Below are 25,138 nucleotides of genomic sequence, written 5' to 3' on the forward strand. Positions count from 1 at the left end.
AGCGATGGCGTAGTGGTTAGAGCATCCGCCTCGCATGCAAAAGGTCCGTGGTTCAAATCCCGGTGCCCCCCAGTTCCCAACAGGATAAAAAAAAAACGCGTGGTGATGGAACTGCATTAAGAGGCCAGGGGTGCGGCCTCACCGGTAACCACCGCCGGGAAACGCACTCCCTCACCAGAGACGGATTGGCCACCCTGGTGCAGTATCTGGCCACTACCTCCCACATGCATACGTCAATTAACTCACGGCCCTCAGTCCCCAGCAGCTGTGAAGCAACTGACCACGACGGCGGTCAGATCTGCAACGCAGCAGAGGGTGCTAAGAATCTCTGGATCCGGACAGGCCGCCATTGGAACCTGAACTTGGCAACGTTTAACGCTAGAACCTTATTTAGTGAGGGAAATCTAGCTGTACTATTCACGGAGCTAGAGGGTGTTAAATGGGATATAATAGGGCTCAGTGAGGTTAGGAGGACAGATGAAGCTTATACAGTGCTACAGAATGGGCACGTCCTTTGCTAAAGGTGCTTGGCTGACAGAAGATAACTGGGAGTGGGGTTTTTAATTCACAGAAACATAGCTGGCAACATAGAGGAATACCATAGAATTAATAAAAAGGTGGTAGGTATCGTAATTAAACTGAATAAAAGATACAAGATGAAGGTGGTATAGGCATACGCGCCTACATCCAGCCATGATGACGCTTCAGTTGAAAGCTTCTATGAAGACGTCGAATCGGCAATGAGTAAGGTAAAAACACAGTATACAATACTGATGGGAGACTTTAATGCAAAGGTAGGGAAGAAGCAGGCTGGAGACCAGGCAGTAGGAGATTATGGCATCGGTACTAGAAACGCCAGAGGAGAGCTACTAGTAGAATTCGCAGAACGCAATAATTCACGGATTTTGAATACCTGCTACCGAAAACAAGGAAACCGCAAGTGGACATGGAGGAGCCCTAATGGCAAAAATAAGAACGAAATAGAATTTATAATGAGTGCACACCCAGGCATCGTGCAGGATGTGGAAGTGGTTGGCAAGGTATGATGCAGTGACCATAGAATGGTACGGTCTCGAATTCGCTTAGACTTGAGAAAGGAACGACAGAAACTGATACGCAAGAAGCCAATCAATGAACTAGCACTGAGAGGGAAAGTACAGGAATTCAGAGTCTCGCTTCAGAACAGGTACTCGGCTCTTAGGGAGGAAACCAACCTTAGCGTAGATACAATGAATGATAATCTGACGAGTATTATTACGGAGTGTGCAGTGGAAGTTGGAGGCAGGGTAGTTAGACAGGACACTGGCAAACTTTCCCAGGAAACAAAGAATCTCATTAAGAAGCGTCAAATCATGAAAGTCTCAAGTACAACAGACAAAATAGAACTGGCAGAGCTTTCGAAGTTGATTAATAGGCATAAGGTATCCGACGTAAGAAGGTATAACATGAAGAGAATTGAACACGCTCTGAAAAACGGAGGAATCGTCAAAGCAGTGAAGAGGAAAGTTGGGATAGGCGAAAATCGGACGTACGCACTAAGGGACAAAGAAGGCAAAATAACTACCAATATGGATAGGATAGGTAAAATAGCAGAGGAGTTTTGCAGAGATCTGTACAGTAGCCGGGACAACCACGACTTTAATACTATAAGAACTAGCAGTAACCCAGATGACACCCCACCAGTAATGATAGAAGAAGTCAGAAAAGCTTTGGAGAGCATGCAAAGAGGCAAAGCTGCTGGTGAGGATCAGGTAACATCAGATCTGCTGAAAAATGGAGGTCAGATTGTGTTAGAAAAACTAGCCACCAGTAAAAACCCCACCAGTAATGATAGAAGTAGTCAGAAAAGCTTTGGAGAGCATGCAAAGAGGCAAAGCTGCTGGTGAGAATCAGGTAACATCAGATCTGCTGAAAAATGGAGGTCAGATTGTGTTAGAAAAACTAGCCACCCTGTTTACGAGGTGTCTCTTGACGGGAAGAGTACCAGAGTCTTGGAAGAACACTAACATCATCTTAATACATAAGAAAGGAGATGACAAGGACTTGAAGAACTATAGGCCGATCAGCTTGCTCTCTCTAGTATACAAGCTATTTACAAAGGTAATTGCTAACAGAGTAAAGAAAACATTAGAATTCAATCAACCAAAGGAACAAGCAGGATTTCGAACAGGCTACTCAACAATCGACCACATTCATACTATCAATAAGGTAATAGAAAATGCTCAGGATATAACCAACCACTATACATAGCCTTCATAGATTACGAGAAGGCGTTTGATTCAGTAGAAATATCAGCCGTCATGCAGACACTGCGAAATCAGGGCGTCGATGAAATATATATAAACATCCTGGAAGAAATCTACAGGGGATCAACTGCTACCATAGTGCTTCATAAAGAAAGCAACAGAATACCAATCAAGAAAGGTGAAAGGCAGGGGGACACAATCTCCCCAATGCTATTAACTGCGTGCTTACAGGAGGTTTTCAAAAGCCTAGAATGGGAACAGTTAGGGATAAGAGTTAATGGAGAGTACCTTAATAACTTGCGCTTTGCCGATGACATTGCATTGCTGAGTAACTCAGGGGACGAATTGCAACTCATGATTATGAAGTTAATTAATAAAATTAATCTGCAGAAAACAAAAGTAATGTACAACAACCTCGGAAAAGAGCAGCGCTTCGAGATAGGTAATTGTGCACTTCAAGTTGTAAAAGACTGTCTACTTAGGGCAGGTAATAACCGCAGAGCCAAACCACGAGATTGAACTAACTAGAAGAATAAGAATGGGGTGGAGCACATTAAGCAAGCACTCTCAAACTATGACAGGTAGATTGCCACTATCCCTCAAGAGGAAGGAATATAACAGCTGTATCTTGCCGGTACTTAGCTACGGAGCAGAAACCTGGAGACTTACAAAGAGGGTTAGAGGGTTCAGCTTAAGATGAGGATGACGCAGCGAGCAATGGAAAGAAAAATGGTAGGTGTAACCTTTGTGGAGATAGGTTTGCACAAGGCTTACCTACTAAGCGCAATCGTGTAAGGATGCGACGTCCTCCACTGCCGCTGCGTGCGAAGACGCTGCGGCCGGGTTCGTCGATTTCTCCGGCACGGCGCAGAAACCACGCACGAAGCATTATAACAACAACAACGGGTTTATTAACCCAAGATGCAGCACAGTGCAACACTCACAGGCTTGCAGGCCGTACAGGGAACTCCGCAAGACCGAGCAAGTACGCTTGCCTAGGGCGCGACGACTCCCGCACAAGGGCCAAAGTCGAACGCACGAACGGGAAGCCGCCTGCTAAGCAGCGCGTCAACCTTTCGTGGAGGCCTGAGAGCATCTGCCGCGAAGAGCGAATCGTCGGGCGCAACATAGTTCGTAGGAGAGAAGGATGTCACGCACGACACAAAAGAAAATGGCGCTGCGTTGTGACATAGGCCTGCGCAGCGCAGCGTGCCTGGACATGCCAGCGCGTGACGGAGCCGAGGCATGACTCGCCCAGACCAAGAGGCGCCCTGGCAGCCATCTTGGTGAATGCCGGTGATTATACACGGTCGGCACGCGTGCGGCAGCTGGGGAACGAGGCGCCTGGTAGGGGGGCGCTCTCGATTCCCACATCCCCCCCTCCCAAGACCGAGGCTGCCCTAAAGACGCCGTAATAAAAGCATTCACTGACACTGAAAAAACTGAGGTCCAGCTCCGTGTCATCCACGAGATCGACGGGGACCCCGGTGTCTTCGTTCGGCGGCGTCTTAGCAGGAACCTGGGCCCGCGGGAGGGCGGCAGACACCGCAGCAGCGATGGCCGACTTGAATGAAGAGTCCGTGACGAGCGCCGCTACGACCGCCTGAACGGAGTCGGTCGACAGGACAGGTTGAAGGCCCGGGCCAGGCGGCACCGCCGGAGCGAACAGGACCGCAGGGGCACCGCCAGACTTTGCTCGGTGAACCCGCGAACGGAGGTGGGTAGCCTCGTGCACCAGCAGGACACCACCAGCGTCGCAGTAGGAGGCCTCAGGAACAGGTGGCATCGAGGCACCTCCGGAAGCGTCGAGCAGGTCCGAAAGGGTGCGTCCGCAGAAACGATGCGGGACGCACTCGGGGTCTAACCCCACCCAGACTTTGCGTTGCTCGGACATGCCACGAGTCGATACGAAGGAGACTGGGGCCTCAGTGCCTTGTTGAAACGTCCACGTAGCAACTTCACGACGAGGCGGTGTCTTGTTAGGCGGGGCCAGAGGAGCATTCAACGGAGGCGGCATGGATGCGGCCGGTGCCTGAGGAACGACCGAGCACGCAGCTGGTCTCCCGGGTTTTTTTCTTGGAGGAACGGGCCATCAAGAAGGACATCGCAAATGCTGGGGTGTCGGTGAAAAGCAGAAACGCACTGGAGGTGCGGCCCCGGAGGCGCGAAAGGCTGGCCCAATAAAGAGAGCCTACTCCGTTGGATTGAAGATTGCATGAGCCTATAGGGCGCACGCTTCCCTTTTCCCGCCGACTACGCGGAAGATACCCAGTGAGAGAGTGAGCCACCGGGGAAAGGGCTTTTCTCTCTCGAGCAGCCGGGAGCGCTGGGAACAGGGTGGATATTCCGTGCGCAGCACGTGTAATGGTGTTACCAGGGAGAAAGCTCGCCAGGTAGCCGTTACTGTTGCTGCTGGATGGGCAATCGCACAGCAGCTATAATCTCCGCTCCCTTACATTGAGGGGATGATGTTTCCGCTATACGCCGGGAGCAAAAATCAGCCTAGGTGCGTTTTCCCAGGTCGTACCGGTGGCCACAGTTATCCCGGTTTCCCTGCGGTTCGATTGACCACGTCCCCCTCCCCGAAGTCGTTGCTGCGGGAACCAAAAGGTTTGAGGTGGGAGACGTTAACTGGACCGCCGACTGGTCTCCCTTGGGAGTCAGCCAGCTTGTATACAAGGGGAGACACTTTGGTGTGCACTCAGTATGGGCCCAACCACTTGGCCGAAAAGAAGGCCGAGATGCCTTTGGCGGCGTCACTCAAGACGCGATTGCGCCTGAGGACGAGATCACCGACTTTGTAACGGACATCTCGATGCAACCGGTCGTATTGAGCCTTCTGACCAGCTCGCGCTTTTGCCAGGTTGGAACGCGCCAGGTCGAGGGCCGCGTCTATTCATGAGCGCAGTTCCGCCGCGTAGCCAGACGGGCTGACCTTTGAAGCGCTTGCCCTACCTCCACCTGGTAGGATGCGGTCCATGGGGTTAGGCAGCTCTTTCCCAAAGTTGAGGAAAGCGGGCGTGTACCCTGTCGAGCGATTGACAGTAGACCGCAAGGAGAAGCCAATCTCGTTAAGACAAGCATCCCAATCCCTGTGTTGCTGCGCAAAAGCTGTCAGCAAGAGCTTGAGGTTCCGGTTGATCCGCTCGGTCGGGTTGGCCTGTGGGTGATACGTGGTTGTTTTATGGTGCTTAATGCCAAAGGCAGCACACACATCCACAAACACCTTGGCAGTGAAATAGGATGCATTGTCCGTGATCAACTCCGCCGGAAAGCCAAAGCGGGTAAAGACCTCGGTCAACTTGTCCCAGATTACGCGTGCCGTTAACTTCCAAAGGGGAAACAGTTCGACCCACTTCGTGAAGTGATCTGTGACAGCCAGGAGAAAAGCATAGCCTCTTCGGCTTCTTGGGAAAGGTCCCATAATGTCACAAGCCGCGAGCTACCAAGGTTGTTGGCTGTCGATCGGCTGCATGAGCCCGGGAGGCTTGCCCCCGCGAGGCTTCACGCATTGGCACACACGGCATGAGTGGGCGTAGTGAAGGGCATCGCGCTTCATGCCAGGCTAGGTAGCGCAGTGGCAACAACTTTTGAAAAGTCTTAAGGCCACTCGCGTGTCCGGCCAACCACGAGTCGTGGAAATAACCTAAGCTGGCTTTCCTTAGACTGCGGGGTATCACCACCTTGAAAGACTCCTGGGGAGCTTTTTCAGACAGGACGTAGCTCAGGAGAATGCCGTCGGCATCAAGCAGGTACGGGTCCAACGTGCCCCCAGCAATACCAGCCTGTGTACGGCACTCGGCGCCGATAGCAATACCAGTTGTCTGTTCGCGCCCGGCGGCTTGACCGCCCCGCTCCACTTGGGAGCTCAACTCTTCGAGCTCGTCAACGATGTGTAGACAAAACGGATCGTCCTGCTGTGCCTTGAGCAGCTTCTCTCTGCTAAAGACGATACTAGCAGACGTGACAGGGTCTTCCAGGTATGCGTCCTCACCCGAGGCTGTCGACTCGAAAGTCACTTCGCCATCGGGGTTCGCGCCTTTCGACCCTGTGGAGCCAGAGGGCCCGGGGTCTACTTGATGTGATTGCTTACGGGAGTGGTGGACACAAGTGTCGGACGCCGAAACGGGGGCACGCAACAGAGCGTCAGTCACGACGTTCTTTCTAACTCCCTTTCCGGTAGTGCACAATAAAGTTGTACCGCTGCAAGGTCAACGCCCAGCGCGCGAGGCGGCCCGAGGGCTCGCGCAAGCGCTTAAGCCACAGGAGTGCCATGTGGTCCGTTTCCACCACGAATGGCACGCTGTCGACATAGCAGTCGAACTCCTGGAGAGCAAGAACTATAGCTAGACATTCCATATTTGTGACGCTATAGTTACGATGGCGGCGTTAAGTGACCGGCTTGCAAAAGCGACTGGCCAGAGGACGCCGTCGTGCTCTTGAAGCAGTACCGCGCAGAGACCCAGGTCGCTCGCGTCCGCTTGGACGACCAACTCCCTGTTCAGATCAGGCAGCTTTAACACGGCTGTGGCCACTAGACCTTCGGAAAGCGCCTTGAAGGCTCGCTCTTGTTCTGGCCCACAGCTCCATCATGCTGACTTTTTCAAGAGTGCAGTCAAGGGCACTTGGAGGGCCGCACAGTTTGGGATGAACTGTCGATAGTAGTTCACCATGCCCAAACAGCGCCTCAGGCCCTGAATGTTTGCCGCCGTCGGGTACTCCACAATGGCACGTACCTTCTCCTCGCACGGCAGAACACGACCGCTCTGAATGGTAAAACCTAATAGTGAGGTGGGAGTCTCAGCTATTTGAGCTTTCTTCGGGTTCAAAGTCGACCCGGCAGCACGCAACCTCCCGAGGACATCCTCCAAGTGGTGAAGGTGTTCCTCGAACGTTCGAGAGAAGATGACGATGTCGTCGAGGTACGCCATGGCGTGTTGCCATTTAGCGTCCCCTAGAACGCGGTATATCGATTTCTGGAACGTAGCTGCACTTCCAGAACAGCCAAACGGCATGCGGGTAAACTCGTACAAACCTCTGTGAGAGGTGAACATAGTTTTCTTCGCGTCAGCCTGCTCCATCTGAATCTGTAGGTAATCGCGGCTAGCATCCAAGGTGCTGAAATAGCAAGCACCGCCTAGAGCAGCCACGATCGAGTCAACGTTAGGCATAGGATAAGCATCCTTCCTCGTGACCTCTTTCAGCCGGCGGTAGTCCACACAAAGCCGGTGAGAGCCGTCTCTTTTGAGGACAAACCCCAAGGACTGTTTGAGCATGAGCATTGGACAACTTTGGTCTCAATCAACTCATCCAGTGCCTGGTCAATTGCTTTCCTCTTTGCCGCACTAACAGGGCGAGGATTGCATTTCCACTGTTGTGCGTCACCTGTGTCAATCCGGTGCCTCACCAGAGAGGTGCAACCCAGGCGTTCCGTGAACGTATCGCTGAAACGTGTCAATAGCGACGACAGGCGTGCTTTCTTGCGTTTCGACAAGCTGTCCGGCTAAGGCAGCAGCGAGCCATTCGAGTTGCTGCTTAGCGGGGGGGTCACTGGCATAGCCGAGACCTCGTTCACTGCGGCAGCATTATGCTCGAGGGAAAGCTGTACGCACGGACCGTTTTTCGGCGCGCCGGCCAAAGGACCAGTCTTGGCGTCGGAGGGGGAGACGCGGGCCGCGGAGGCAACGCTTCATCTCCTTTTCTCCTTCTTCCTCATGGCGTACCTGTGCGCGCGATACCTGTGCACGATACCTGAGCACGATACCTGTGCGCGCGAGAAAGTCACGACCGAGAATCACAGGCACCGAAAGACTAGGGAGATGCACAAAACGCTGTTGGCGTGCACGATTCCCCCAACTCTTGACCAGCGATCGTAAGGGCGATGAATGGCGCCGGCCTGGCTGGAATCTTATATCGAGCACGACACGCCATCGGTGCCACAGGTTGTGTTAAACTCCCGTGCTCTCTTACTGTTGCAGCCGCCGGCAAGGGGGAGCTCACAGATGGCTCACCCCGTTTCCTGACGGGCGAGGAGGCCCTTGTGTCGGTTGGGTGCGTTGCACTCACGCGCGGTGTGACCACGCTTACGGCAACGAAAGCAGACAACGCCTTTTCTTCCAACAGAGGGGAATTTTGGCGATCCTTTAGAGCTACGAGGTGTCTGTTCGCTAGCCGCAGTGGGGGCTCCGCGATCCGATATCCCTCGTGCACTGCAGCATGGGATTTCCGTTCTTGTTCACGCTGCCGGGCAACGGTGGCCGCCCGGGCGTACGACTAGGGGTACAGAGCTTGGTCCGACACATCGAGCGCGTCTCGGTCTCTCGCGGCAGAGGCCGCCTCATGGTTCGGGGAACAACAGTGTGACGAGTCACGACCAGCCCACGCGCAACGAGGCTCGAGAGACATGGACGGCGGGGGCAGCGGGCGATAGGGTCGCGCTGCCAAAATATCGTCCTGAATGCGCTTCGCATTGGGTGCCAGCTCGTTTAGATCACGATAACGGGCGCTCCAAAGGTAAGTGGCAAAGGTTGGATGAGCCCGACGTATGGCTCGCTCCACCTTCTTGGCGTCTGATGCCGTAGGATTGGCAAGAAGGTAGAGCTCCTGCAAAGCCTGAACGTGCTAGAGAAGAGATTTGTCGGGATGCTGTGTGCGAAGCTCCAACTTGCGACGCATGCGGCGCTCGTATTCAGGAGGAAGGAATTCGCAACGGAAGAGCGCCCTAAACTCCTCCATCGAGCGAGCTTGGTGGCCGACGAGCCGGTACTACCTCGCCGCTTGGGCTGTCAGCGACACGGGCAAAACAGAGCCTAGCATAACGCTGTCGCTCTGCCGCGTAGCCTGCTGATAGCGGTGCAGCGTCTCGAGGTACTCTGTGACAATGATGCGGTCCGAATAACCGCTGTACTAAGGCAGACGTACCCTTAAGCTACTCGGAACGCTTGGCAGAGGGGACTCGGGGTCTCCCTTTAAAAGCACAAGGTTGCGAGCGCACCGTTTCCAACAGAACGTTTAGGAGCTGCGCCGCAGTCGCATGCAGCGGTGACTGCTCTCCGACGTGGGCGCGGCCGTAACAGGTGCGCGCGCCTGTTCCCTAACATGTGCATCCGCCCGAAAAAGGCCAGTACACGGCATGGAGGAGGGTAGGGTTTGCGCTCCGGCTGATGCGACGTGCTTGAGGCCTCACGCGACTGGCAAACGGGTCGTCAGAGGAGCACGGTGGCCCACATCCGTCGAAAGCGTAGCCCACGCGAGTCTCAGGCCAGCGAGCATCAGTGAACGCGGCGACGTTGTCAGTTAAGCGAGCAGGCTCGCAAATGACATCGTCAACCCTTTGTGCTCGCGACCACAACGGGTCAGTTAGCGCATTCCCGCCAACACCTGAGTTCCCCCGGTAGGAAGGACTGGGTGGGGCGATTTGAGCTGTCAACCGTGTTGCTGGCGGGGAAAGGCCAGCGAGCGGAGACTGCGTCGTTGACAGGCCCGTAAGCGTGCGAGTCTCGAACAGCTGATACAGCCCGTTACTGGCTTGGCTAGGACTGTGGTCTTCGTTCAAGCGACTCGCATCACCGTAGGGGGCCCCGAAAAAGGGATCTGTCCCAGTGAACGAAAGCAGAGGGTCGCCGAGAAGGCCGTACCCCGTGCTGTTGCAGCCGTCCGCCTCGAACGAGATCAAGTCCATCACCACAGGATCGAACAGGAACGAGTGCCTCGAAGGCGTCTGCTCTGAAGTCATGCCGAAACCAAGTTGGGCGCAAGTTATGTGGAGATAGGTTTGCACAAGGCTTACCTACTAAGCGCAACTGTGTAGGGATGCGACGTCCTCCACTGCCGCTACGTGTGAAGACGCTGCGGCCGGGTTCGTCGATTTCTCCGGCACGGCGCAGAAACCACGCACGAGGCAGGATAACAACAACAACGGGTTTATTAACCCAAGATGCAGCACAGTGCGACACTCACGGGCTTGCAGGCGTACAGGAAACTCCGCAAGACTGAGAAAGTACGCTTGCCTAGGGCGCGATGACTCTCGCACAAGGGCCGAAGTCGAACGCACGAACGAGAAGCCACCTGCTAAGTAGCGCGTCAACCTCTCGTGGAGGGCTGAGAGCAACTACCGCGACGAGCAAATTGTCGGGCGCAACATAGCTCGTAAGAGAGGAGGATGTCACGCGCGGCCCAAAGGGAAATGGCGCTGTGTTTTGACGTAGGCCCGCGCAGCGCAGCGTGCCCGGACATGCCAATGCGGGACGGAGCCAAGGCATGACTCGCCCAGACCAAGAGGCACCCTGGCAGCCATCTTGGCGAATGCCGGTGATTATACGCATCCGAGCTATGCGGTTGGCGCGCGCGCAGCAGCTGGGGAACGAGGCGCCTGGTAGGGGGCACTTCCGATTCCCACACCTTAAGAGACAAGAAGAGAGCAGAGTGGATTAGGGAACAAACGGGGGTTAAGGATATCATAGCTGAAATCAAGAAGAGGAAATGGACATGGGCCGGGCATGTAGCGCGTAGACAGGATAACCGCTGGTCATTAAGGGTAACTGACTGGATTCCCAGAAAAGGCAAGTGAGTTAGGGGGAGACAGAAGGTTAGGTGGGCAGATGAGATCAAGAAGTTTGCGGGTATAAATTGACAGCAGCAAGCACAGGACCGGGTTAACTGGCGGAACATGGGAGAGGCCTTTGTCCTGCAGTGGACATAGTCAGGCTGATGATGACTTGACTTTCATGCAAAATACATTTCTTTAAAGAGAATGTGAAAGAAAATGCCTTTTGCACCACAGTCAGGTGTACCTAAGCAATGTAAGCTCAAGAAGAGGTACTTCCGGAATAACGTTTTACACCGAAGCCTGTGGGAATTGAGGCTAGCCCGCTGCTTTTGCGCGGGCTTTGCCGCCTTTTTTGCCGCTCTCATGTCCCGACATGTCTGCCCTCCTTTGCTGTCTGCCGCGCTGGGAGAGCGGAGTGACGTTTAACTCCCTCACCCGGTAGCGGATGTAGACTGTGGCGCCGTGCGCGGAGTCTCCCGAGAGGTTTTCGCGCGCTGCGTCAGGAGCGGACAGATACTCTTCGGGACTGCAAACGGTGAGCCACGCAATCTTGTCCGTCCGTCGACTCCTGTCGTTCGGGGCGCGTCGGACTTCGCTGACGGCGCCTCACGCCCAAGGCGAACGCTCACCTTTTGTTGCCCCACTGCGTACGCACGTCCGAAGGGTGGTAAGTGTCCTAGTGCGTGTCCTAGCTACGCCGGCCCGTCTCCCTCCGAAGCCAATGAGAGCGCCTTTGCCCTCGCTCGAGCAACCGGGCCTTGGTTCCGGTGTCTCCGTGGATCACCTTTACCGCGGAGACGTGCTCGTGGCACCCTGTGTAGTACTTTTGTGCCCGTGGCGTGGATAAGCCTAATTGCTTTTCCGTCGCGCCTTTGCAACCGGCTTTACTGCGTTTGGTGTTGCCACAATAAAGTGTTGCGACTTTGAGCAGTATCGTGTTCTCGCCACGGCGACATTTAACGCGTGCCCTGCGGCTCGCTAAGACCGGACCCACGCTGGTGGCCGTACTCCTTCGGGATACGTGTACACCACAAGCCTTGTTCACTAAACAGCCATGCCATTACATCGTACTATGACATTAATAGGCCATTACATCCCATATGAGATTTCGTCCAATGCTCGATTTCAATGTAATAGCTGCCAAGGTTTTATGCGCAAAACCACTAAATGATTATGAGACATGTTATAGTGGTGGACTCCAGAAATTTCAAAGACCAGGAGTTTGAAATGCACCTAAATCGATGTATTTGTGGCTCTGCACCTAAAAAAAAAACTATCCACGTTGTGTTTCAGAGTACACGAAACAGGAAAGCAGCCGCAGTTAAGTAAGGCACGCCAGGATCCTCCCAACAAGCATTATTCGGAGGACGCTTCGGAGCTGCTGTGCCAAATGTCCCATGATCACAGAGGATGGCGACGAAATTTATGCTGGGTAGAGCCTACGTTCTGCGACATCGCCACAAGTGCCTCAGGGTGTAGACCGCACCTGCCTCTATTTACAAACATGACCTAAATCTTATACATAAATTTTGTATCCACTGTGATGTTCAAACAAATTTTGAAACAAACAGTGAAACTCTCGCTTACAGACCCACCTTGTCAGCGTAGAGGACGCCATGACAGCCAGAAAGTGTGCATTTACGGACATCTTCCATGCGCCAGTAAGGATGCATCAGGGTCGTGAACTCAAACGTGCTTGTGCCTGCGTTACAACATTGGTTTCATTTTGCAAAATTCAAGTAGTTTTTTTCCCCTAATCACTGGTCATATGCAAAGAAAAAGTATTGCAAGTGATCCTCTTCAGATAATTACACAGCACCAGAAGATGGCATCACGTGCTAAGTGACAACAACAGGGAGGAAAAGAGCCCTCCACACTTGCCGTCATGGTTATGTTGACAAACACTCTGAAGTTTATATGCACATACCACATAAAACAGACTGCCACTTTAGCCCAGTTGGTAGAGCATCGGATGCATTGTTCGAAGGTACCGTCCTTGCTATTATCATGTCCTTTCATCACATTACAATAATTACTAATAGCATCTCTCATACTTTCCGATCATTGTTTTCTCATTAAGATCGTGTCTAAAGTGGCATTCAACATTCCTGTTACATCGATGCTACTGCAGCATTGAACTGCACCAGAACTCAAATTCATTGTTATACAGCAGAGGTCATCACAGGTGTCGGCAGGATTTTGTCTCAAAAGGTGCCAATCCATGCAAATCTATGTTGCGTCGTGGTGGGGACGCTGCTGTGGCTTAAGCTGAGAAGAACAGCACGTGTGACTAGTTCTGCTATTGCACCTTCTTGCCGAGATTGATCACACCAAGTAATAATAGTTGCACGAGTCAACTGATAAGATGGCAGCATTTGTACATCTGCTCAACTTTTATTGCAAATGATAAGCTTTTCTATAAATATTGCTGCTAGCGAGTTAGTTCATATGACGGTTGTGCCAAGAGTAATGTTCGCAATGAGGTACTGCTTCAAGGGAAGGTGCTAGGCTAAATCGTGGACAGTGGTGTCACCTCTTTTGAACACGCCTGTCTGCAATTTGCTACATCGCTCACTTGGAAGCCATCAAAGATAGAAGTAGTGTTTGGGGCAAGCGAAGGATGGTCAGTCAGTAGACGGTGCTTGACGAAAAGAGAAGATAATGAAAAGAAGCTGCGCAGATGCAAACTAAGCCATTCACCTACGCACGCACCTTTCTTGCCAAACCCCGTAAGCTTTTGCTCACCTTGTGCTGGTGAGTCACCTGCACGACAGAAGCATTCTCACGGCGAGACAGACTGAGAAATAAGGGCTCCCCATCGCAACACCACTCTCGACAAGATAATGCGGCAGCGTGCTGTCACAAAATGTGTGGATAGACGGTAGCATCGTGTGTACTAACTCCAGATAGCTGACTGGATATCTAGCCAGGCTTGTTGTCGCACAAAAGTATTTTTTAGGCTGTACGTTGATGGTCGGTGTAGCGCCGAGTTCAGGTTTCGTGAACTGCATATCTTTCTCTCTCCTCTGGCGTTGCCTGATTTTTTTTTTTTTCCATAACCTTTGGCTTTTAGTGTGTGTGTGCCAGGAAGGCAGGATGTCTCATTGTCCTCCAGGAAGTTGCCGCGACATCCTGCCGACTGCGCCAGTCAAGTTTGGGATTATGAATGTAATCCTGATGGCTCAGATGGCCCCGACGACATGTTGAAGGTCTGGACAAGCTCGGTTGCTCACTTCCTGGCAAACTCCAGTTTATTTACACACTGACACTTATTTACAAACAAAGACCGAGGTGGCCACTAAAGCGACCAGACAGTAAGCAATAGGCTGTATTAATGTTGGCATTACTAGCAGAGTTCTTTTTATACTACACACATTGACACCTACTTCTCGATGTAACACAAACCTTCGATAAGAGTCGGCGCCAAGCACCACCTCTGTTCTCACTTCCCGATCTCGTTCTCGAGCACCATGCTCCTCTCCTCTCCATTTCTCCTCATTAATACCTCGCATCTCATCTGAGACCTTGTCGTGGGATGAACCCCTTCTCGATGCTCCACCAATACAGCAAACAACTCTCCTTTCCTCATAGAAATGTCTCCACCTTTGAGTTCCCACACAAGCTTTCCTCATGCTCCAAGAAATCGGCTAAAGAACTCCATCATTTTGTCAACATAGAGCAACATAGTGCCCCGTGTCGTATATCGGCGAGACGAAAAACCTACCGAAACGACTGAAGCAACACGCCAATGATGTGTGGAAGTTCTACAAAGAGCGCAGCGCAGTCGCCAAACATGCTGAGACATTGAACCACCAGATAAATTTAGTAGCGACGGCCATCCTCGAAAGCGAGCCGAACTGGAGGAGAAAGTTGTTACTAGAGTCGTGGCACATACAGAGAACAGCCCATAACATTAATCGCTCTTTCGGAACCTTTCCCCCAGTGTACACACATGGACTGCGCTCCACGGCAAAACAAGAGAGAGAGAGAGAGAGGAGGGGTCATTAGCCACCCGTCGAGTGCTTTGAAGACGCTGCTGTTACGTAGCCTACGCAATCACCCCTGAGGAAGGAACCAAGTCAGTTTCGAAACGTCGGGTTTCTTTAAAACTTTTGGTTGGAGTCTATATCATCTCCCAGTTTCATACCCAACCAGACAGACTTCTGTCAAATGTTTACATTCAACTTCATGGCGTTGCACCACTTTATTGTAGTGAAACCCCCTTCACAATTAGTTACATGTGGATTAAAAGGAACCTAAAGCAGTTTTTTAAAGCTTTGTCAGTGTTTTGGCTAGAGCATCACCAAACCATTCGCACCACCAAATTAGTGACACGCCGTGTACCAAGGCCTCTACAGACCATTATATCAGACCCTCCTTCTCACGTCTGCCTAGCCGCTCAACCCATGAGGCAAGCTGGCATCGCTGGCAATCGCAGAGCTATCATAAGCGCGCTCGAAGATTTTAGCTTTTACCAGTCTAGACCATCGAGATGGCACACTGACAGGTGGCCCAGAGTCTCTGAGGCCATCACATAGTGCGTCTGGCAACAGAGACGAAGGTTGCAGAGTGGTTCATATCTGCACCGACAGGTGGCGTCACCCTACCAGCAGATATTTACGTGCATTTTACAGCCCAGGACAGCCATCAGATCAGGAGCCACAGTGACGTGGCTGCTGACGTGCTCTGGCCTTGTCAAGTGGCCAGAGCATGTCACTCAGTGAATGGGTGGTTCAAAACACATTTGGCCAAGTCGTGATAATCTGGAGCAATTTGCACCTTTAAAGCGTTTTAATAAAGTACACAGTTTACATAAAGTTCAAATCAGTCTCTAAACAACCCTTGGGACTTAGTCTACCAGTCCAATGTGTTTGTATAAAATTGCCAAAATCGTTTCAGGGTCACTTTAATAAACATCTATTTGTTCATTTTGTTATTGAAAATTTTCCATTATTTAAATTCGAATCGAAGCAAACTCAAATATTGTAATCTTGTTAATTTCAAATACCCTGAAATTTAGTGCAATTTAAATTCATTTCGAAGTAGAATCTGAAAATTCATTTTGAACCCGAATATTGTAATATGCGTTCCAATATTCTATGTGCTCGAATATTCGCACAGGCCTAGGCTCTACAACCCTTTCTTAGGCAATCACTGCCAACATCAACGACACAAAGTGTCAAGTCAATGCTGTGTGTTTCGAGAGGCACCATTTATAATGCACATAGCTACTAGGCACATACCTGTGTTCTCCACAGTCAGCTCAAGGCGAAGCTTGGCCTTCTGCAGTTCGATGCGATACACAAGCCGGAACCTGCACCAATGAACCCAATGAAAGTTATGCCCAAACACATTGAGAACACCTTCATGTACCTTTTTCTCTGGCCCTAGGCAAGTACAGTAAAAGCTTCTGAATTCAAATCTCACAGGACTTTGACAAACGTTCAAACAATAAGCATATGTCTATTACATAAACACACACTCATTTTCTTGATGAATACATAAATGTTGCTTTTTTTATTTCTGTGTAACAGCAGCATGAAAGCTGAATTTTCCATCACTCTGCTGTCTTCTTTCACAGTGCTACTGTCGAGCACGCAGCCTTATTCAACCCAGAATGTGCTCCGACCATATTACGCACCGCCAAAACCCCCACCACCGTGTACACATGATACTTTTTTTCCCTGTAAACGAATGACATTTGCTAAATCTGTTGTAGCGCTGGTTCCTCAGATTGCAATTGTAGGTTGCGACCACGCCTTTTTGATCGCGCATGGCTAATGAAGTGTCGCATGCAATGGTAACAAAAGTAGACATGAACCGTTCTGGACAAGGAGGTTAAAAAAAATGCTGGAGCAGAAGCTCCTACAAAGCCTAGCAAGGGAAAGTGAAGTCTGCTCTTACCCACCAAAGATCTCAGAAACATGCTTTGTTCTGGTGGTGATCGTTTATAGATCAAGTGGCTCTGATCTGTTTGTGTAAGTGCTACATTATTAGCCTAAGAAAAATGCTTTGTTTCCTTGGCTGAATGCCGCCAGTTTATCATGCCACTACTGAGATAGTTCTTTATGTCAAAGTATTCATGCAGCCTGTTGCGTGAAATTCGAGCTAGCATTTTAATTCACCCACGACACAGGCTGACTAATGCGACCTGCAATCTTGCATTTTGAGGCGTTCGTTAAACTTGAGCTGCATTTGAACAAATCCATGTCTGTTTATGACCGAATCACTGTACCTTAAATGTGCACACAAAGAAAAAATTTGTAGAAACCTTGTAACCACAAGCATAGAGTTAGTAACAGAAACTGTTACTAACTTTCTTGGGCACTTGCTATCTTTTGTGGCCATTTTACTACGTCGGTTCGTATGTTGCAATGGTTCTTTTGCGCACTGTTACTAATGTTTCTCCATGCAAGAACTTGAACTGGTATAGCGCATTACGGGGGAAAAAGAAACGGCCGAGCAGACCGACACAAGAGGACAGAGCGCTCTGTCCTCTTGTGTCGGTCTGCTCGGCCGTTTCTTCTTCCCCCGTAATGCGCTATACCAGTTCAAGTACGACGAACCAACTCGCCCAATCTTCAACACTCGTGGAGTTCCCCATGCACCTGTTTAACGAGGCGGTATGATGCTAAGTAGACTTAACATTCCAGTGGGTCACAAAAATCCGGTTGTCACAAAACGAGCGTTCAAAAAGGGCGCGCCGCCAAATTCTCGCGACGAAGCGTCGGAAGATGCCGCGAGGTCAACGATAAAAAAAAAAATAACCAAAGACTCCCAGGGCGCGCCTCCCTCTCCCCTCGGAAGCATAGGTTCGCGAACGAACCTCCTCGCATCGGCGGCCGAGCAAGCCCTAGAGAGTTCTCGATGGAAAGGGGCGTGGTGATGCAGGGTTGCGTCATCCTTCGCGGACGGCCCTTGTACCGTCTCGCCCTTTCCCCAGCCTTCGCTGCGTATCGCGCCGACGAAATGATGAGAATTTTCTGGAATCGCACGTGGAAGGTATTTAACCGAGCAGCGGAAATGGGAGATCAGGAGAAGAAGGAAGTTAGCGCCAGAGTGCGTAGGGTATCCCGCCGCGTCTGTTGGTGAAGGTTTTGTCCTTAGTGACAAAGCAGGAGAAGAAGGTATGCGCCAGAGTGCGTAGAATGTTCCGCCTTGAGGGCGAAGCCTTTTGTCTTCCGTGACAAAGGAGGAGAAGAAGAGGATTTCCACCTGAGGGGTGAAGACTCGAGCTACAGGCAAAAGTGTCTGTCTACCGCTAGCGAGCGAAGACGCGTCGCAACAGCTGCGTGTGGGAAGCCGACGTGTTTCCAGCGAAGAAGTTTGAAGCTTGGAGAGCGGCCAAGTGAAGACGCGACGTTTCCTGGAAGAGAAACTTCGAGGGCAGCGGAATGACAACAACGCTAGACTTTGAGAGTGATTCTCGGAAGAGTATCATCCAGACTTTTGTTCCAAGAACTTTGGACTGAATAAGTTTTCTAACTCTTTAGTCTTTAAGTGTCTTGGTTGTTCAATGCATGCAACTGCATTGTAGTGCGTGTTGTTGTCTGTGTCCGTTGTTTTGAGAGTGGCTGATTGTACTGTGTAGTACATTGTTTGATTGGTGCCATATTGCATTCAACTATTGTCGAGAGTGCATACTTGTGTATCGTTTTGATCTGCCATAATTGAGAATATAATTTTGTTTTGTTTATCAACTCTCGGCTCTGACTTCTTCTTTGGGCCACAGCCGGCGTCCGCTGGCGCGCCAAATAGGACCACTTATAAATTGTCCACGCTTTCGTGGTGCAGTTCCGGGGGCCGATACTTCACCCTTGGAATTAGCCCGGCGATCGCCTCCCGAATTAACGGGACCAGTGACACCGGTGGACACTCAACTTATAGCTGAACGTACATGTCCGGAGCTGGTTATTTAAGGGACGACCTAAGGCTGTTGCATTTCTGTTGTTCTTTACGAACGTTGTTTTTTGTCTGGAACATCCAAAGGATATCTACAAAGAATTTCCCGTGGACGCAATAATTTGGGCAGCAGATGGACATCAACGAGACATCCCAGGAAACAAAACCTTAAAGACTTTTTGAAACGGCTACAAACTGTTGTATACGTCTTGGTCCAAAAGAAGACCTAAAACATTTTCAAAAGGGAAGAATAGCACCTCAAATGTGCTACCTTGCTGTTTAATTATTAGTATTCTTTAACAACTCCAACATAGCCTGATCTGCCAAACAAGTTCATATAGCATATTTGAAGACATTGTTTAGGCACTATAGAGAGCCAGCGTTCAACGTCCACCTCAATAATTCTGAGAAGTTTGCGTAGAAAAAGTGTCAAATTGCCGAAACGTCATGTCAAAAAAGCAGTGACTGTCGGTTTTACTAACGAATGACAATTACTAACATCTCCTAATTAATTGACATGACACCACAAGCACGAGTGTACAGCTGGCCATTTTATTAACCTGAACGTGCGAACTCCGACTGCAGACTATTTCCCTATTCCCAGTCTCCCGTTGTCCGAATCCAAGAGCAGCCTAGGAGACGACAGCTGAAGACTTAATAGTGTGCATGCACGTATTGTAGTAACATAGTTTTGCCACTCAGTTATTATGGTTTTCACAGACTGGGCGGTGAACGCTAGCACGATCAGTTTTTTAAATTAAGGGTGGCTGTACGTGCGTGTGGCATATTCTTTTCAAGCCAAGGCACAGCGTTATTCACCGCCCTAGCGAAAAAAGGGCGAAGCTCCGGTCACTCTAACGGGCCGCGCTTGCTGGGTTTTCCCATGGCGCGCTTAGAAAATGTGTTCCTTGGAGCACTTATCTCGCATTTTGCATGCTATGGACAGCGCTCCTTAGTCATTCTGGGAAGTAGGCATGCACTACTGCTGCATTGTGAGCTCCTACAAAAGTTTAAACATGACGAAGACATGAAAATTGCCCGTCAAGTTCTACAATTTCCAAGGCAAGCAGTGCGTGAAGCAAAGACGTCAAGAGTTGGCCGATGCTCCGTGGTCTCGTTACTTTGGAAATTTTTTGTCATGCACAGTACTACAAACTATTAATTAATTAAAAGAAACGTGATGGCCAGACTCATAATAAAAGAAAGAGTGTTTGTAAACTGAAAAAAAAACAGCAAATAGACAACCGCAGTACATTTTGCGATTAGGCTCTGGCTTTCAGAGACAACCTTTGGTAGTGCGAAAGTGGTGGAGCTTACAAGCTTAATACACTTAAAGTACCGTGCTGTGAGCCCTGCAAGTGTATTATTCAGCTGATGGTTGTACACTTCTTGCACCGCTCAGTGTAAACAGATTTGTGCTGTGGGTTCGCGCTGAGCGCTTATACGAATAGGCCTTGCAAGCAACACCTACCAAGAAGTTAGCATGATAAGGTGTTGTGATCCTAGGATCGAAGTCATGAGTTCGATTCCCCCATACGCCAGCTGTATTTACATGGGAGCGAAATGCAGTGACAGTGCGTTAAGATTTTGGTGCATTAATGACAAACAGGGCGTGTTGGTGTTATCAGGGCCAAATCTCGGCGTAACTAAAAAAATGCTTGATCCTAGTGGGTACTGTGTCATATGACGACGACCAAGCGAGCTGTCAAAATAACCTAATCAATATCGTGAATCGAATCAGTGAATACACTGTATGACAAGGCGTGGATATTATCCGAAATGAAACATGTGCTGAAAGAAACATGCATGGTCGATTAGTGGGCATAAAATACTTTTTTGTGCGCATCATTATACTTTCAAACGAGCTGCAAAATATCAAAGGTGTCATTCAACTCGCGATATGACTTTGTTAACATCCCATGAAAACCTAGGCAAAAGTAAAACTCTTATGAAACTGAACACTGCGTATTGCATTATGCCGGAGACTCAACAAAGCAGACGTAAGTTTAGTCTCTTCACAATGACTTCCTAATAAATTTAAAACCGCGTGACAAACTTGGCATCCAAGCAATCAAAATGCGAACGCTATATACAAATGCACGCAAAAGCATGGTGGTAGTTTGTGACAGCTCTGAGAAGACATGAATTCCGAAGCAAGTGGGCGTTTTACCGGTAACATACATATGAATTTGCGCAGTCACCTCACTTTTATTGCCATAGAAAGGCGCATGTTCATCATTGACATGCACATAGCACTCGCTCAAAAAACAGTGTTTCACTTGCTTGGTCTTGCAAAGGTTGTCAATGAACCGCTCTCTCTTCCGATAAGATTCACACCGTGAAAACGTTTATATAATATTTTTAAACCTCCGGAGCAAGTCACAGGTGACGCTACACGTGGAGGGGGACCAGATAACGACGCGTGCAGAGCGTGTGAACGTGCTGACAGCGCAGGCAGAAGGCGGGAGTGGGGTACCGAGCGACCGGCTTTTGCTAGAAAGGCGGGAAACCCGCAGCGCAGCGCCCCCTGGCCGAGGTTAGGAGGCCCATAACAATCACTTGCGGCAACCAGCTCACGCAACTGCGATCGATACAATAATGCGTGTAACACGTGAGCGAAACACAGGCGCTCATTGGCGCACGTGCCAGCTGGCATCTGCTTCGAGCACTGCGTGGCTTCGGGCACGCGGTGCCGCAGTACAATGTCACACGTGTTGGAACTTGCACGACCATGTTTTTTATCCAGCGGCTGTGAAACTTGTCCCTCTCCCCACCCCCCCGCAACGATGCACAATGGCTCGATCGGCAGGCCGGCGGTCATCGCTTAGCGTGTTCAGCTTTCTTGTACGGATTACAGCAGCTGTTATCCGAAATCAAGCAATAGTCCACATTATGTTTTCCGCATATTTTGCAACGGTGTTTCGTGAAACAAGTTCTACAGCGTGTTTTCGTTAATGGTTCATTTCATTCAATGGCTGGATCTGCTTGCCAGCTTCGTTGCCGATATAGGTTGCAGCTAAAATGTCGCCCATTCGGATAACGTACTTCTTTTTGTAAGTCCATTAAGTGCCCTTGACTTTTTGTCACTTCGTTACTGGAACATTTTAAGATTGTATGTATTTAAAACGGGAAGTATGACAATTGTTTGCTGGCGGTTGAATCTTGATCGAACACGTAGCTATAAAACACATGCCGGTGCGAATCATAAGCTAAACTGACCAAACCTACTAAGGATAATCTTGTTCTTTTGCGAGTAACAGCTAACATTTGTGGGCACGTGCGTGAGAGCGACAAGCCGACATACTTGTAAGCAAGCAAGCTTACAAATATGTCGGCCAGTCGCCGACGAAGTGCAATGTTTCTACCATATACACATCTCACCTGAGTGCAGTTATTATTGATTGTTATTTACAAATACCTGACAGCATTTTATCAGATCTGTAATTCGATATATATCTCTGTTTATGAACTTATACATAGGCTGCTTACTTTTTTGTATGCAGTTTTTCTTCACTTCTGTTTGTGCAAGACATTAAACCTGGGACAGCACCTGCTAACGCGACCAGCAGTGCACTTTCTTTGTAGGGACCGGCAATGCATCATATTATCATCATTGTTCATAAAATTTCATGTGATAGCTTATATTGGCTTCAAAAAAGTAATTTGAAGTCTTCAAAATAAATATAGATTGCTGAAATCCGTACTATTTCCACGTCTTTATTTGCTTGACATCTTAGTTGCAGCATATATACTACATTGTCAGAAAAGCCAGACAAGCTGATACTACCAAAGCATTAAACCTGACAGGGGTGCAGGCAGTTTTTTTTGGGGTGGGGGGGGGGAAGGGGAGGCAGGGCAGGTAAATGGTCACATTTCGCTATCTATGCCATGGCGAAAAAATATTTTAAGGGGGCACGGGCCGGGTGTGCCAAACCCTGGGTACACTTCTGTACCAAGGAGTACGTTCAATAAAGGTGCGATCTTGTTTGAGTGTTATAATAAAATGTTCGCTCTTGTCATGTGCAATAAATCGAGACTTGCGTAGACATAGTGCGCACGCGACACCCGCCACCAATCGCGTGGACGAACGTACATTGTGTTAGAGAGTTTTAGTGCTGCAATACTTCCAAATTGCCTGCGTGTGCACGCTGTCGTGTTTTTTGTACTCACCGCCACACTGCTGGAGAATACAACAGAACACAAGGGCTCACATACACAAGCCGCTTGGTGCTTCAGTACTAATACTCTAATGTGGAGCCTCATATAAGACAATGCATGTCCGATGAACGTCCAGTAATTTCAGTGATATTATCAGGTACGTCCAGTGTACGCACTGAAAAGGCTAACTGCTGATCCACCCTGTGTCCGAACGTACAGTTTTTATCACTTATCGGACCTTCGACAAATTGATAATTTTTTTTTTCTGCATAGGGATCCTACAGATGACTGTAGTACAGCTGGTGGATTTCTGGGGATCTCTATGGAACGTATGAATGTCCAAAACTAGCATACCGGTGGATGTCCACTGGAATTTTGTGGCCCATTAGGATATTCTTTTGTAATAATATTTTATTAAACATCCTACGCTTCGTTTCCACCTGCACATAATATAATTGTACACTGTCTACACAAACAGAGAAATTTAAAATACTTATCCTAAAGCATAGGTGCCCACCAGCACCAGTTGCACATTTTTATGAAGTTCCTTGCCTTTCGCCTCTTGCTAGAACTAAAAATAACTCACTCCTTACTTTTTCATCTACTACTTTACATTATCAGACTAATCGTAGATGTAATAACTAGAACATTTATCTGACTCCCGACGAAGAGCCACTGTGTGCTTCTATATGTACTTACCAGAGTTTTAACTACTACAGAATGCCAACAAAATAGGATACAGTTTTAAAGGCAGTGCCTATCTCTTCTTTAGCAGTTAGAAACTTTTCCCGTTTTATTTTCGTACACTTCAACCACCCGCGACGTATACGCTCAACGTATTGATCACGTAGAAATAGCCCGTTAGTTCGCAAAACAGCTGTGCGCAACATGTCAGTTGATAGGAAACGTCAAAGTAGGTGTGCGACCACTTGAAATCAGCAAAACTCCAACATCGCGGACACTTTGAAGCTAACAATGTCAAAATTGAGCGAGACAAGAAATTAGGAGAGAATAAACGTGTGAGAAGGAGGGTCATCCGAGCACTAATCTTAGCTATGTGCGCTGGACTATGTGGGTTGTGTGTATCATTTCATTAAGATATAGGCAATAATCGAACTTGGAGTGTGGGAGGAACACACACATGGAGCAAACAGGAGGCACACAGCACAAAGCACACAGCGCTCGTGCTGTATGCCTGATCTTTGCTTCGTGTGTGTGTTCCTCCCATGCTCCCAGTTCGCTAATCAATTGTGAATTATAAACTAGCCAATCTTACTATCCCATGGTGATATAGGCAATGTCGTGCACAGTTAAGCGTGGGAGAGCTTTTCCTTTTGTCCGGAGTGTGAAGCATAGTGTGCATGTGGAGCTTGAATTCAGCGGAGAAGTTGAACTGAGTTGTATTGATGCTCACCTCTGACATTGGCAGTGTTGCAAGGAGGCCCTACCTGCAATAAATTTTGGTTTAATAATTATTGGGTGAAGACAGCCTTTGTTAGCTGTAAGCGTTGACCGTGTCTAAGGTGCGTGAGCTGGGACCTGTTGTTAACTTGTGTTCATTGTTTTAGCACGCTTGTTCATTGCGCCCTAAGAAGTAAGCGTGTCTAAGACAGTTTCATTGGCAATAAATTTTGATTTCAATAGCTATGAGATCACTGTATGTTATCACTTCTATCAGAGGTGCGTTCATTCTGGGTGATCTGATGTGTTAACGGGTGATCTAACGTTCCTTGCGGGTGATCAGTGCCGGCACGCATCTTAAACTATCGTGATAATCGAGTTGTTGCGTGCTGCAGTATGTTGCTTTGTCTTACGTAACGCTCGCAAAGCCTGAATTCCTGTCAAAGTGTTCATGCAGCTCGTTGAGAGTAATTCAACCGGGCATTTTAACTCACTCGCGGCGTAGGCTGATTGATGCGGCCCGCACTCTTGCATTTTGAGGCATTCGTTAAACTTGAACTGCATTCGAACAAATCTATGTCTGTTTACGGCCGAGTCACTGTATCTTAAGTGCGCACTCTAAAAAAATGTTGGTAGAAAGCTTGTAACCACAAGCATAGAGTTAGTAACAGGAGCTGTTACTAACTTTCTTGGGCACTAGCTCTCTTTTGTAACCTTTTTACTAGGTAAGTTTGCAGACACTTAAAGGTTGCAACGTTTCTCTTGTGCACTGTTGCTAACATTTTGCCATGCACCGATTTAACTAGGTGGTATCACGCTAACTAGATATAACAAATTCTTTTGTATTATCGTTTGATCAAAAGTCCTATGCTAAATTACCTCC

At 49.2% G+C, this 25,138-nt stretch overlaps 1 protein-coding gene across 13 annotated transcripts in view; it reads right to left on the reverse strand.

The window, feature by feature from the left end:
- The window catches only part of LOC119180580 (uncharacterized), a 161,873-nt gene that overhangs the window by 55,213 nt on the left and 81,522 nt on the right, over positions 1 to 25,138 (reverse strand). For all 13 annotated transcript variants that reach the window (XM_075876058.1, XM_075876054.1, XM_075876060.1 and 10 more), the window contains 2 exons: positions 16,038 to 16,108; positions 12,390 to 12,496 (listed from right to left, as the gene is read on the reverse strand). In XM_075876058.1, coding sequence (XP_075732173.1) covers positions 12,390 to 12,496; positions 16,038 to 16,108 — 178 coding nt within the window. The remainder of the gene's footprint in view (positions 1 to 12,389; positions 12,497 to 16,037; positions 16,109 to 25,138) is intronic.

Source organism: Rhipicephalus microplus, chromosome 10 (genome assembly GCF_043290135.1).
Source record: "Rhipicephalus microplus isolate Deutch F79 chromosome 10, USDA_Rmic, whole genome shotgun sequence".
Taxonomy (NCBI): Eukaryota; Metazoa; Arthropoda; class Arachnida; order Ixodida; family Ixodidae; genus Rhipicephalus; species Rhipicephalus microplus.